Here is a 16009-nt window from a genome sequence, read left to right on the forward strand (position 1 = left end):
CCTGTTGCAAGGTGAACCTTCACCCCAGTCTGAGGTCCTGAGCACTCTGGAGCAGGTTTTCATCAAGGATCTCTCTGTACTTTACTCCGTTCATCTTTGCCTCGATCCTGACTAGTCTCCCAGTCCCTGCTGCTGAAAAACATCCCCACAGTATGATGCTGCCACCACCATGCTTCACTGTATGGATGGTGCCTGGTTTCCTCCAGACGTGACGCTTGGAATTCAGGCCAAAGAGTTCAATCTTGGTTTCATCAGACCAGAGAATCTCGTTTCTCAAGGTCTGAGTACTGTCGGTTCCTTTTGGCAAACTCCAAGCGGGCTGTCATGTGCCTTTTACTGATGAGTGGCTTCGTCTGTCCACTCTACCATAAAGGCCTGATTGGTGGAGTGCTGCAGAGATGGTTGACCTTCTGGAAGGTTCTCCCATCTCCACAGAGTAACTCTGGAGCTCTGTCAGGGTGACCATTGGGTTCTTAGTCACCTCCCTGACCAAGGCCCTTCTCCCCCGATTGCTCAGTTTTCTATTACATACCACCAACTAACATCTATATACCACTATTACATACCACCAACTAACATCTATATACCACTATTACATATCACCAACTAACATCTATATACCACTATTACATACCACCAACTAACATCTATATACCACTATTACATACCACCAACTAACATCTATATACCACTATTACATACCACCAACTAACATCTATATACCACTATTACATACCACCAACTAACATCTATATACCACTATTACATACCACCAACTAACATCTATATACCACTATTACATACCACCAACTAACATCTATATACCACTATTACATACCACCAACTAACATCTATATACCACTATTACATACCACCAACTAACATCTATATACCACTATTACATACCACCAACTAACATCTATATACCACTATTACATACCACCAACTAACATCTATATACCACTATTACATACCACCAACTAACATCTATATACCACTATTACACACCATCAACTAACATCTATATACCACTATTACACACCATCAACTAACATCTATATACCACTATTACATACCACCAACTAACATCTATATACCACTATTACATACCACCAACTAACATCTATATACCACTATTACATACCACCAACTAACATCTATATACCACTATTACATACCACCAACTAACATCTATATACCACTATTACATACCACCAACTAACATCTATATACCACTATTACATACCACCAACTAACATCTATATACCACTATTACATACCACCAACTAACATCTATATACCACTATTACATACCACCAACTAACATCTATATACCACTATTACATACCACCAACTAACGTCTATATACCACTATTACATACCACCAACTAACATCTATATACCACTATTACATACCACCAACTAACGTCTATATACCACTATTACATACCACCAACTAACGTCTATATCCCACTATTACATAAAACAATACATTAAAAAAAGTCGAACCCCTTACAACTAATCCTACAATCATTTAAAAACACACACTACCCCAGGGGGCACCCCTGCACTACCCCATTCCACTACTCTGACCTTATCTGGTCCTGCATTGTCATATAATGTGTTACATTTGTCTTTTTAAGCCAGGGGTGGCTAACCAGGGGTGGGTAACCAGGGGAGGGTAACCAGGGGTGGGTAACCAGGGGTGGCTAACCAGGGGTGGGTAACCAGGGGAGGGTAACCAGGGGTGGGTAACCAGGGGTGGCTAACCAGGGGTGGGTAACCAGGGGTGGCTAACCAGGGGTGGCTAACAAGGGGTGGCTAACCAGGGGTGGGTAACCAGGGGTGGGTAACCAGGGGTGGCTAACCAGGGGTGGGTAACCAGGGGTGGGTAACCAGGGGTGGCTAACAAGGGGTGGCTAACAAGGGGTGGCTAACCAGGGGTGGGTAACCAGGGGTGGCTAACCAGGGGTGGGTAACCAGGGGTGGGTAACCAGGGGTGGCTAACCAGGGGTGGCTAACAAGGGGTGGGTAACCAGGGGTGGGTAACCAGGGGTGGCTAACCAGGGGTGGCTAACCAGGGGTGGGTAATGTCATTGACCACGTTTGAATGCACACTAATATCCCGTTATTTTTGGGGATACTCAAGTATTCTGTTTTTGAGTTGACACACATAAACATCATATCCCTTTTACAATAACCCGAAAAAAGCTTGTATCCCGGTTATGAGAAACCCGGATAAGATGCCTGGGATATGATGATCTTAGACGGGATACTGTGGCATGTAAACCTCTTATCCTGTTTACTGTTGCTTTTCGCAGTCTGCACAGGCTCAATTTCGCTTTACGTACTTTACTTTACTATTTGTATTTTGGACAACTTTTACTTTTATTTCACTACATTCCTAAAGAAAATAATGCACTTTTTACTCCATACATTTTCCCTGACACTCAAAAGTACTAGTTACATTTTGAATGCTTAGCATTTAAAAAACAAGAAAATGGTGCCGTCTGATTTGCTTAATATAAGGAATTTGATATGATTTATACTTTTACTTTAGATGACGAAATAAAGTAGTGCTCACCAGAATAATGTCTTACACTGATAGAATGAAAGCATTAATAATCTTTTTAAGGCCATGTCTTTTTCTTTTAGGGACCGGGGAGAAAACGCAAAACCTCCAAAACAGTGGAAAGATTGACCCTGTGCAAAATGTCCAAATGTCATCAGTTTGACCAGTTTTAAGGAAATGAAAAGCTGAGAAAACAGTGAAACACGTTTCTGATAATACTTAAGTTCCTCTTGGGCACATATGTTAAGTAGTTGAAAAACTGTCTGCTTGCATAACAGTGTCAAAGATAACCCATTTCACACATTCACATTTTCTCAAGAAATGCTGAAAGAAATATGTCATAATTCTCCACTCCTGTTCCCATGACAAAATTAACATTTGTTGTATCATTTTATTGCAAGAAATGCATAATTCTGCAGGAGTTAATATTATATTACGCTACATGTGAGAGGTTATAGGCCTACAGTCAGTGTCCATGTTTCATATTACTATTCCATTTAACCCATATGAACTTAAATGAGGGATATTCTGTTTATTTATGGATACAGAGATACTCGTGAGCGGGATTGTCAAAGGTGCATGAAACAGCTTATCCCGAATATGACCTTATAAGCGGAATATGAGCTACTATCCGGAATACTGTGCCCATGTAAACGTGGTCACTGTGGCTTTGATTGGATAGTAGCCGGGAGCTTTATGTTTATGACAGTTTGCGATGGAACAACAACAAAAAATCCATATACTCATAGGTGGGGCGATCTACCTGTTGGAGACCCCTGCCTTAGAATCTTTGCTACATCTAAGCAATTTTTTTTGTCAAACTCAGTCCAGACATGACCTCAAGTCACCACCTGGTGGCAGCAGCTGCCGCATTTAGTATTTTCAAAACGCCAACTAGGAGGTTTGTCCCTCATGTCGCTCTGTAGTTTAGACGCATTTGACAGCGCGCGTTAAAAAGTATTTCGCGGGAATTAAGTCAGAAAAACAACACGCAGCAGCTCAAACAAGACAGTGAATAGAGGACTGTGTCTGAAAAAACATTTCAAAATGAGTTTGTGGGTGGACAAATACAGACCTACCTCTCTGGGGAAATTGGACTACCACAAAGAGCAAGCAAATCAGCTGAAGAACCTGGTAAGAGTCAAAGCAGTTTATCAACATGGCCGGCTAACGTTAGCGAGCTAAAGTTAGCTAATGTAGCTAGCTTTAATTCTCTTGTCTGTTTAGGAACCGTATTATCACAGATAGTTACTATCATACCGAATATACTGGTAACCTTACTAGCTAAGGTCGCGAGCTAGGTATTACAGTAGTCTTTTTGTCCTACTTTATCAGCTAATTAACGTTAGCTGGCTAGAAGGTTTCCAGTAAAGAGTGTTGTTAGCCAGGCAGATTCGGTAACTTACTCTACTGGCCGCATATTCAATATGGCTCTGCTCTCTGTAGTAAGGGTTAAGTAGGGTTACGTTGGTTAAAATTTAAAAATTCTCCCCAAACATGCAACTTTTGACGTCACTTTGACATAAAATGTACCCATCTAGCCATGACCCTGTAGTAGGTTGCTAAGTTACTCTTCAGGGTGTGCGTGAATCAGTGCTGGGCTGGAACAAAAGCCTGCACACCCTGTGAGTCTCCAGGACTGGACCGGAGTTGAAGTCGGAACACTTCTGGGCTTAACCTGGGTCGTGTTTATTAGGTTGTTCGGTCTCAGTCTTGTCGGTGTAACAATGGGACAATTCGGAGTACAACGCGTTTCTCATCCCTGAATTGAGTGAGGTACGTTTTCTGAGCCATATCTCGCGCCGGCTCCGCGGTGTCTTAATCTACCCAGGAAACCTGTCCGACCCTAATGCAGCTGTAAGAAAGCGGGCCAGATCTGCTGGCTAGTTTATTATGGCACATCGTAGCAAAAACGTTTTTCAGCAGGAAACGAAAACAAGCATTTCTTACAGGACAAGTCCAAGTAGTCCCTCTCTCACTGTCTGTCTGGTGCCTAGTGAAGAAGACCCAGTTATTATAATGACAGTACTGAGGGCTGGTGACCCAGTTATTATAATGACAGTACTGAGGGCTGGTGACCCAGTTATTATAATGACAGTACTGAGGGCTGGTGACCCAGTTATTATAATGACAGTACTGAGGGCTGGTGACCCAGTAATTTATAATGACAGTACTGAGGGCTGGTGACCCAGTTATTATAATGACAGTACTGAGGGCTGGTGACCCAGTTATTATAATGACAGTACTGAGGGCTGGTGACCCAGTTATTATAATGACAGTATTGAGGGCTGGTGACCCAGTTATTATAATGACAGTACTGAGGGCTGGTGACCCAGTAATTATAATGACAGTACTGAGGGCTGGTGACCCAGTTATTATAATGACAGTACTGAGGGCTGGTGACCCAGTTATTATAATGACAGTACTGAGGGCTGGTGACCCAGTTATTATAATGACAGTACTGAGGGCTGGTGACCCAGTTATTATAATGACAGTACTGAGGGCTGGTGACCCAGTAATTATAATGACAGTACTGAGGGCTGGTGACCCAGTAATTATAATGACAGTACTGAGGGCTGGTGACCCAGTTATTATAATGACAGTACTGAGGGCTGGTGACCCAGTTATTATAATGACAGTACTGAGGGCTGGTGACCCAGTTATTATAATGGCAGTACTGAGGGCTGGTGACCCAGTTATTATAATGACAGTACTGAGGGCTGGTGACCCAGTTATTATAATGACAGTACTGAGGGCTGGTGACCCAGTTATTATAATGACAGTACTGAGGGCTGGTGACCCAGTTATTATAATGACAGTACTGAGGGCTGGTGACCCAGTTATTATAATGACAGTACTGAGGGCTGGTGACCCAGTAATTATAATGACAGTACTGAGGGCTGGTGACCCAGTTATTATAATGACAGTACTGAGGGCTGGTGACCCAGTTATTATAATGACAGTACTGAGGGCTGGTGACCCAGTAATTATAATGACAGTACTGAGGGCTGGTGACCCAGTAATTATAATGACAGTACTGAGGGCTGGTGACCCAGTTATTATAATGACAGTACTGAGGGCTGGTGACCCAGTTATTATAATGGCAGTACTGAGGGCTGGTGACCCAGTTATTATAATGGCAGTACTGAGGTCTGGTGACCCAGTTATTATAATGACAGTACTGAGGGCTGGTGACCCAGTTATTATAATGACAGTACTGAGGGCTGGTGACCCAGTTATTATAATGACAGTACTGAGGGCTGGTGACCCAGTTATTATAATGACAGTACTGAGGGCTGGTGACCCAGTAATTATAATGACAGTACTGAGGGCTGGTGACCCAGTTATTATAATGACAGTACTGAGGGCTGGTGACCCAGTTATTATAATGACAGTACTGAGGGCTGGTGACCCAGTTATTATAATGACAGTACTGAGGGCTGGTGACCCAGTTATTATAATGACAGTACTGAGGGCTGGTGACCCAGTTATTATAATGACAGTACTGAGGGCTGGTGACCCAGTTATTATAATGACAGTACTGAGGGCTGGTGACCCAGTTATTATAATGACAGTACTGAGGGCTGGTGACCCAGGTCCACATCCAGTGTTGAGACTTTGATAATAATAGTAAGACAATCAGGTAGGTGCTTACATTTGCCCTATTTCGCACATGTACACTGGACATTCGTTTTTTTTGCATATCCCACTTCCTGAGACACCCTCGAAGAGTGGGGTCAGAGCCAGCGATCAGCCATTATTGACGGCGACCCTGGAGAAATTGGGGTTAAGTGCCTTGCTCAAGGGCACATTTACATATTTTTCACCTAGTCGGCTCTGGGATTTTGAACCAGCGACCTTTAGCTTACTGGCCCAACGCTCCTAACCGCTAGGCTACGTCCTTATCTGTTGGTATATGGGCTGTATCCTATAACGTGTGGTTTTTGTTTTTCCAGGTCCAGTGTGGTGACTTCCCCCATCTGTTGGTTTACGGGCCGTCTGGAGCGGGGAAGAAGACCCGTATCATGTGTCTGCTGAGAGAACTGTACGGCGCCGGGGTGGAGAAACTACGCATAGAACACCAGACCATCACGGTGAGGGGGGGGTTACACACACACACACACACACACACACACACACACACACACACACACACACACACACACACACACACACACACACACACACACACACACAGAGCCGAGGTGGAGAAACTACGCATAGAACACCAGACCATCACGGTGAGGAGAGGGTTACACACACACACACACACACACACACACACACACACACACACACACTAGGGTTGTGCGATGTCAACCTTTGTCCTATTGTGATTATGTACCCGTATAACATGATTTTGTAATGAGATGATTGACGAGCAGGTGTCCACATACTTTTGTCCATGTAGTGTATACGTTTAGCATATTCATTACATATATGAAATGTAATTCGTAACGCATCACATGAAATGTAATACGTAACATCTCCTACTAAATGGGGTGTCCCGGATGTATGTTTACTTTGTTAAGTCTACCACTGAGTCCAGGTTGTTTTAGTGGAGTTTTAGTGGAGTTTTAGTTTAGTTGTCTACGATGCTATCGCCCCTATTGGCCACCCCCCCCAAAGAAAAGAAAAGAAACTCCACTAAAACAACCTGGACTGCTCGTCAAGCATCTCATTACAAAATCATGGGCATTAATATGGAGTTGGTCCCCCCCTTTGCTGCTATAACAGCCTCCACTCTTCTGGGAAGGCTTTCAACCAGACGTTGGTTGGGCACTGATGTTGGGCGATTAGGCCTGGCTCGCGGTAGGCGTTCCAATTCATCCCAAAGGTGTTTGATGGGGTTGAGGTCAGGGCTCTGCAGGCCAGTCAAGTTCTTCCACACCGATCTGAACAAACCATTTATGAATGGACCTCGCTTTGTGCACGGGGACTGTCATGCTGAAACAGGAAAGGGCCTTCCACAAATTTGCCACAGAGTTGGAAGCACAGAATCGTCTAGAATGTCATTGTATGCTGTAGCGTTAAGATTTCCCTTCACTGGAACTAAGGGGCCTAGCCCGAACCATGAAAAACAGCCCCAGACCATAATTCCCCCTCCACCAAACTTTACAGTGTGCACTATGCATTTGGGCAGGTAGCGTTCTCCTGGCATCCGCTCCTGTCCGTCAGACTGCCAGATGGTGAAGCGTTTCCACTGCTCCAGAGTCCAATGGCGGCGAGCTTTACACCACTCCAGCTGACACTTGTAATTGCGTATGGTGATCTTAGGCTTGTGTGCGGCTGCTCGGCCATGGAAACCCATTTCATGAAAGCTTCCGACGAACAGTTATTGTGCTGACGTTGCTTCCAGAGGCAGTTTGGAACTCGGTAATGAGTGTTGCAACTGAGGACCGGCGATTTCTACGCGCTTCAGTACATCCCTGCCGGCCGCGACCGGGAGACTCATGGGCGGCGCACAATTGGCCCAGCGTCGTCCAGGGTAGGGGAGGGAATGGCAGGCAGGGATGTAGCTCAGTTGATAGAGCATGGCGTTTGCAACGCCAGGGTTGTGGGTTCGATTCCCACGGGGGGCCAGTATAAAAATAAATAATAATAATAATATGTATTCACTAACTGTAAGTCGCTCTGGATAAGAGCGTCTGCTAAATGACTAAAATATAAAATGTAAAATGTGTGGCCTACCACTTCGTGGCTGAGCCGTTGTTGCTCCTGGACATTTCCACTTCACAATAACAGCCCTTACAGTTGACCGGGCCACCTCTATATGCTCACCCAGAAGGCTGCTGACTCTCACTCCCTCTCCCCACCGTGGAGAAGGCTGCTGACTCTCACTCCCTCTCCCCACTGTGGAGAAGGCTGCCTTCTCTCACTCCCTCTCCCCACTGTGGAGAAGGCTGCCTTCTCTCACTCCCTCTCCCCACTGTGGAGAAGGCTGCCTTCTCTCACTCCCTCTCCCCACTGTGGAGAAGGCTGCCTTCTCTCACTCCCTCTCCCCACTGTGGAGAAGGCTGCCTTCTCTCACTCCCTCTCCCCACTGTGGAGAAGGCTGCCTTCTCTCACTCCCTCTCCCCACTGTGGAGAAGGCTGCTGACTCTCCCTCCCTCTCCCCACTGTGGAGAAGGCTGCTGACTCTCACTCCCTCTCCCCACTGTGGAGAAGGCTGCTGACTCTCACTCTCTCTCCCCACTGTGGAGAAGGCAGCCGACTCTCACTCTCTCTCCCCACTGTGGAGAAGGCAGCCTTCTCTCACTCTCTCTCCCCACTGTGGAGAAGGCAGCCTTCTCTCACTCTCTCTCCCCACTGTGGAGAAGGCAGCTGACTCTCACTCCCTCTCCCCACTGTGGAGAAGGCTGCTGACTCTCACTCCCTCTCCCCACTGTGGAGAAGGCTGCTGACTCTCACTCCCTCTCCCCACTGTGGAGAAGGCTGCTGACTCTCACTCCCTCTCCCCACTGTGGAGAAGGCTGCCTTCTCTCACTCCCTCTCCCCACTGTGGAGAAGGCTGCCTTCTCTCACTCCCTCTCCCCACTGTGGAGAAGGCTGCCTTCTCTCACTCCCTCTTCCCACTGTGGAGAAGGCTGCCTTCTCTCACTCCCTCTCCCCACCGTGGAGAAGGCTGCTGACTCTCACTCCCTCTCCCCACTGTGGAGAAGGCTGCTGACGCTCACTCCCTCTCCCCACTGTGGAGAAGGCTGTAGGCTGCTGACTCTCACTCCCTCTCCCCACTGTGGAGAAGGCTGCTGACTCTCACTCCCTCTCCCCACTGTGGAGAAGGCTGCTGACGCTCACTCCCTCTCCCCACTGTGGAGAAGGCTGCTCACTCCCTCTCCCCACTGTGGAGAAGGCTGCTGACTCTCACTCCCTCTCCCCACTGTGGAGAAGGCTGCTGACGCTCACTCCCTCTCCCCACTGTGGAGAAGGCTGCTGACTCTCACTCCCTCTCCCCACTGTGGAGAAGGCTGCTGACGCTCACTCTCTCTCCCCACTGTGGAGAAGGCTGTAGGCTGCTGACTCTCACTCCCTCTCCCCACTGTGGAGAAGGCTGCCTTCTCTCACTCCCTCTCCCCACTGTGGAGAAGGCTGCCTTCTCTCACTCCCTCTCCCCACTGTGGAGAAGGCTGCCTTCTCTCACTCCCTCTCCCCACCGTGGAGAAGGCTGCCTTCTCTCACTCCCTCTCCCCACCGTGGAGAAGGCTGCTGACTCTCACTCCCTCTCCCCACCGTGGAGAAGGCTGCTGACTCTCACTCCCTCTCCCCACTGTGGAGAAGGCTGCTGACGCTCACTCCCTCTCCCCACTGTGGAGAAGGCTGCTGACGCTCACTCCCTCTCCCCACTGTGGAGAAGGCTGCCTTCTCTCACTCCCTCTCCCCACTGTGGAGAAGGCTGCTGACTCTCACTCCCTCTCCCCACCGTGGAGAAGGCTGCTGACTCTCACACCCTCTCCCCACTGTGGAGAAGGCTGCTGACGCTCACTCCCTCTCCCCACTGTGGAGAAGGCTGTAGGCTGCTGACTCTCACTCCCTCTCCCCACTGTGGAGAAGGCTGCTGACGCTCACTCCCTCTCCCCACTGTGGAGAAGGCTGTAGGCTGCTGACTCTCACTCCCTCTCCCCACTGTGGAGAAGGCTGCCTTCTCTCACTCCCTCTCCCCACTGTGGAGAAGGCTGCCTTCTCTCACTCCCTCTCCCCACTGTGGAGAAGGCTGCCTTCTCTCACTCCCTCTCCCCACTGTGGAGAAGGCTGCTGACTCTCACTCCCTCTCCCCACCGTGGAGAAGGCTGCTGACTCTCACTCCCTCTCCCCACTGTGGAGAAGGCTGCTGACTCTCACTCCCTCTCCCCACTGTGGAGAAGGCTGCTGACGCTCACTCCCTCTCCCCACTGTGGAGAAGGCTGCTGACGCTCACTCCCTCTCCCCACTGTGGAGAAGGCTGCTGACGCTCACTCCCTCTCCCCACTGTGGAGAAGGCTGCTGACGCTCACTCCCTCTCCCCACTGTGGAGAAGGCTGCCGACGCTCACTCCCTCTCCCCACTGTGGAGAAGGCTGCCGACGCTCACTCCCTCTCCCCACTGTGGAGAAGGCTTCCTTCTCTCACTCCCTCTCCCCACTGTGGAGAAGGCTGCTGACTCTCACTCTCTCTCCCCACTGTGGAGAAGGCAGCCTTCTCTCACTCTCTCTCCCCACTGTGGAGAAGGCAGCCTTCTCTCACTCTCTCTCCCCACTGTGGAGAAGGCAGCCTTCTCTCACTCCCTTTCCCCACTGTGGAGAAGGCTGCTGACTCTCACTCCCTCTCCCCACTGTGGAGAAGGCTGCTGACTCTCACTCCCTCTCCCCACTGTGGAGAAGGCTGCCTTCTCTCACTCCCTCTCCCCACTGTGGAGAAGGCTGCTGACTCTCACTCCCTCTCCCCACCGTGGAGAAGGCTGCTGACTCTCACACCCTCTCCCCACTGTGGAGAAGGCTGCTGACGCTCACTCCCTCTCCCCACTGTGGAGAAGGCTGTAGGCTGCTGACTCTCACTCCCTCTCCCCACTGTGGAGAAGGCTGCTGACTCTCACTCCCTCTCCCTACTGTGGAGAAGGCTGCTGACGCTCACTCCCTCTCCCCACTGTGGAGAAGGCTGTAGGCTGCTGATTCTCCCTCCCTCTCCCCACTTTGGAGAAGGCTGCCTTCTCTCACTCCCTCTCCCCACTGTGGAGAAGGCAGCCTTCTTTCACTCTCTCTCCCCACTGTGGAGAAGGCTGCTGACGCTCACTCCCTCTCCCCACTGTGGAGAAGGCTGCCTTCTCTCACTCCCTCTCCCCACTGTGGAGAAGGCTGCCTTCTCTCACTCCCTCTCCCCACTGTGGAGAAGGCTGTAGGCTGCTGACTCTCACTCCCTCTCCCCACTGTGGAGAAGGCTGCTGACTCTCACTCTCTCTCCCCACTGTGGAGAAGGCTGCCTTCTCTCACTCCCTCTCCCCACTGTGGAGAAGGCTGCTGACTCTCACTCCCTCTCCCCACTTGGAGAAGGCTGCTGACGCTCACTCCCTCTCCCCACTGTGGAGAAGGCTGCTGACGCTCACTCCCTCTCCCCACTGTGGAGAAGGCTGCTGACGCTCACTCCCTCTCCCCACTGTGGAGAAGGCTGCTGACTCTCACTCCCTCTCCCTACTGTGGAGAAGGCTGCTGACGCTCACTCCCTCTCCCCACTGTGGAGAAGGCTGTAGGCTGCTGACTCTCCCTCCCTCTCCCCACTTTGGAGAAGGCTGCCTTCTCTCACTCCCTCTCCCCACTGTGGAGAAGGCTGCTGACTCTCACTCCCTCTCCCCACTGTGGAGAAGGCTGCTGATGCTCACTCCCTCTCCCCACTGTGGAGAAGGCTGCCTTCTCTCACTCCCTCTCCCCACTGTGGAGAAGGCTGTAGGCTGCTGACTCTCACTCCCTCTCCCCACTGTGGAGAAGGCTTCCTTCTCTCACTCCCTCTCCCCACTGTGGAGAAGGCTGCTGACTCTCACTCTCTCCCCACTGTGGAGAAGGCAGCCTTCTCTCACTCTCTCTCCCCACTGTGGAGAAGGCTGCTGACTCTCCCTCCCTCTCCCCACTGTGGAGAAGGCTGCTGACTCTCACTCCCTCTCCCCACTGTGGAGAAGGCTGCTGACTCTCACTCCCTCTCCCCACTGTGGAGAAGGCTGCTGACTCTCACTTCCTCTCCCCACCGTGGAGAAGGCTGTAGGCTGCTGACTCTCACTCCCTCTCCCCACTGTGGAGAAATGAAACAATACAGCAGCAATCAAAAACACTTAAAAATGTAATGTTTGGGGGAAACGTGGATAAGGATCAATCTCACGTCAAACTGTGAGATCATGTTGTACATCAAGTATCTTAGCTCTAGCACTGGGAAGTTTTTGTAGGACATTAGCCTACATTTAGTGATGTATTAATCAATTAGTCTACATGACTATATATAGCAACAATATCATATTTGGAGTTACCAAGTGTTTTGAGTATATAGTCCCAATATGCAGAAATGTCTGCAAAATTCTATGAAGAGCCAAAAAATAAATCTGATAATAATGTATCCTTTTGACAGGTTGCACATCAAAATATAAATCATGCATTCCCTGGATATGGTTAGAAGAAATGGCTTACTTTTTAAATATCAGGCTACCGTACCATCTCAGTTGACTGACTTGGCGCTGAAAAAAGAGGTCTAGAGCCTTTGCCGGCGATGTAAAGTTTTTTTTTTTAAATCATTACTATTTATTGTTATCAAGCTAAATATTTATCACAATGTCACTTTTTTTTCCCCCATTTCACACCGCTATAGCGCCTCGCAAAAAAAAAAAGTCAATTTATTGCGATATGGATTTTTGTCTCTGTCTTTCTATAGTGCGAAATCGAATGCAACTGGACGAACCATGACCCAAGATAATGTTGTTGAAAGGCTGGACAGAGGCTAAGTGACGGAGGTGGGAGATATCTTCTACCATTCCGTTCTGGAAGGGCTGTGGCGGTCACGTTATTGTCACGCAATTTAACATAAACACATTTAGCATCTCCAGGCCTCCATGCATACAAGCCACTTGATGCCCTTTGGAACATCTACATTTTTAAAAGCCTAATAAATGAATTTTAATATACACCATCACAATAAATCCATTATTTTAGTCAGGTCTAAAGAAACATTATGATATGAAGAAAATGTATTTCAGAAGAACAGAATATGAGTTGGCCTACTGTATGTTATCTGGCTATGCTCCATGCCATAGGCTGTAGGCTTGTTCATTTAGCTGACCAGATACGCTTATAAGTCCCGTGACATTATTTTATATTATAGGATTTTATAGTAAGAAGATTATAGTTGAACTTAGCTGAATAAAATAGAAATGATATTTTTCCTGTTCCGGAGCGAGTGAGCGTATGAAGTGGCTGTGTTGAGCGTATGAAGTGGCTGTGTTGAGCGTATGAAGTGGCTGTGTTGAGCGTATGAAGTGGCTGTGTTGAGCGTATGAAGTGGCTGTGTTGAGCGTATGAAGTGGCTGTGTTGAGCGTATGAAGTGGCTGTGTTGAGCGTATGAAGTGGCTATGTTGAGCGTAAAAGGGATCATTTGAAACAGGTCCTATAAACTAGATTTAGAGTCATTTGGCTACTTTAGCTGTTAATGATACAAACATTAGAATGTCTTTAGAAACCAAAACATATATGGGCTGCATGATGTGACTATAGGCTATTGACGATTTGAGAAAGTCGCAAAAAAAAAGCTTGCGCTCTGTTCCTTACCTCAGGCTGCACACGCCGTTCTCTCGTCAAGTGATCATATTTTCACCCATCAGACTATAATCAATTGAATCTTGTCTAATATTACATTTTACATTTACGTCATTTAGCAGACACTCTTATCCAGAGCGACTTACAAATTGGTGCATTCACCTTATAGCCAGTGGGATAACCACTTTACAATATGTTTTATTTTCTTTCTTTGGGGTGGGGTAAGGGGGGGGTAGAAGGATTACTTTATCCTATCCCAGGTATTCCTTAAAGAGGTGGGGTTTCAAGTGTCTCCGGAAGGTGGTGAGTGACTCCGCTGTCCTGGCGTCGTGAGGGAGCTTGTTCCACCATTGGGGTGCCAGAGCAGCGAACAGTTTTGACTGGGCTGAGCGGGAACTGTGCTTCCGCAGAGGTAGGGGAGCCAGCAGGTCATATAAGCTAGAGTAGGAACGCAATCGACTTGGAATGCCTTGGAGAGCGACCAGTCGATCGCGATCGGCCATTTTGGTGACCACTGGGCTAAACCATTGTCTGTCACATCACGATGTCGTCACCATTTTTAAAATGATGGCTGTCGATCATTTGTCGATAGACAATGCTATCATAATATTGTCCAACCCTCAACACACACACACACACACACACACACACACACACTGTACAGCGCCGGGGTGGAGAAACTACGCATAGAACACCAGACCATCACAGTGAGGGGGGGGGTTACACAGAGACACACACACACACACACACACACACACACACACCTCAATACTATCTGATTCATGATCTAATTCATTCCACATTCCATCCTTCTCTGTGCAGGCTCCCTCTAAGAAGAAGATAGAGATCAACACCATAGCCAGTAACTACCACCTGGAGGTCAACCCGAGGTAAGGAGGAAGCAGTGTTGGTACACAGATGCATCAACACCATGGCAGGATGATCAACGATCTGAACTGGAGAGATTTTCCTCATCTCTTGAGTGTTGCTGCTAACAGTGACCATGTGTTTTTAAGAACTGTGTGTGGTCCATTTGACCATATAATACTGTACATCTTTGTTTCCTGTGTTCTCAGTGACCGTGTGGTCATATTGAACATCTCTGTTTTAACAGTGATGCTGGTAACATCTGTTTTAACAGTGATGCTGGTAACAGTGACCGTATGGTCATATTGAACACATCTCTCTGTTTTAACAGTGATGCTGGTAACAGTGACCGTGTGGTCATATTGAACACATCTCTCTGTTTTAACAGTGATGCTGGTAACATCTGTTTTAACAGTGATGCTGGTAACAGTGACCGTATGGTCATATTGAACACATCTCTCTGTTTTAACAGTGATGCTGGTAACAGTGACCGTGTGGTCATCCAGGAGCTGATCAAGACTATAGCCCAGTCTCAGCAGATCCAGACCAGCACACAGAGAGAGTTCAAAGGTCAGACACACACACACACACATGCTGCATACTGTTCTGTTTGGATTTTCACGTTTTGCCACCATTTAGTAAAACAACCTCTCCCTTCTAGTTGTCCTGTTGACAGAGGTGGACCGCCTCACTAAGGATGCCCAGCATGCATTGCGTCGTACCATGGAGAAGTACATGTCCACCTGCCGGCTCATCCTCTGCTGTAATGCCACCTCCAAGGTCATTGGACCAATCAGGAGCAGGTGTCTGGCCATCAGGGTGCCCTGCCCAGTACAGAGGAGGTAGGGTGGATGGAGAGAAGGAGGGGAGGGGAGGGGATGGGAGAGGGAGGGGGGGGGGAGGGAGGGAGAGGGGAGGGGAGGGGAGGGGGAGGGGGGGAGGGAGGAGGAGGGATGGAGAAGAGGGGAGGGAGGAGGAGGGAGGATGGGGGGGGGGATGGGAGGGAGGGAGGGGGGGGAGGGGAGGGAGGGGGGAGGGGGGGGGGAGGGGAGGGAGGGAGGGAGGGAGAAGGAGGGATGAGGGGAAAGGGGAGGGGGAGGGGGGAGGGAGGGATGGGAGGGAGGGAGGAGGGGAGGGGGGAGGGAGGGGGAGGGGAGGGGGGGGGGGGAGGGAGGGAGGGAGGGAGGGGGAGAGGAGGGATGGGAGAGGGAGGGGAGGGGGGAGGGAGAGGGATGGATGGGGAGGGGGGGGAGGGGGGGAGGGGGGAGGGGAGGGAGGGGAGGAGGAGGAGGGAGAGGGAGGGGATGGG

The 16009-nt window shown here is 48.9% G+C and overlaps 1 protein-coding gene across 1 annotated transcript; it reads left to right on the forward strand.

Annotated features, from left to right (window-relative positions):
* Nucleotides 1-3513: 3513 nt before the first annotated feature.
* On the forward strand, nt 3514-15542 carry rfc3 (replication factor C (activator 1) 3; the record flags this gene model as incomplete). Its single annotated transcript, XM_084194790.1, is given in 6 exon segments — nt 3514-3706; nt 6529-6666; nt 14656-14723; nt 15173-15270; nt 15362-15520; nt 15523-15542. Coding segments are annotated over 6 exon segments (570 nt in total), but the record flags the coding sequence as incomplete, so codon positions are not given.
* Between the last annotated feature and the right edge of the window lie 467 nt (nt 15543-16009).

The sequence above is a fragment of the Coregonus lavaretus genome (assembly GCF_964263955.1).
Source record: "Coregonus lavaretus genome assembly, contig: HAP1_SCAFFOLD_7084, whole genome shotgun sequence".
Lineage (NCBI taxonomy): Eukaryota > Metazoa > Chordata > Actinopteri > Salmoniformes > Salmonidae > Coregonus > Coregonus lavaretus.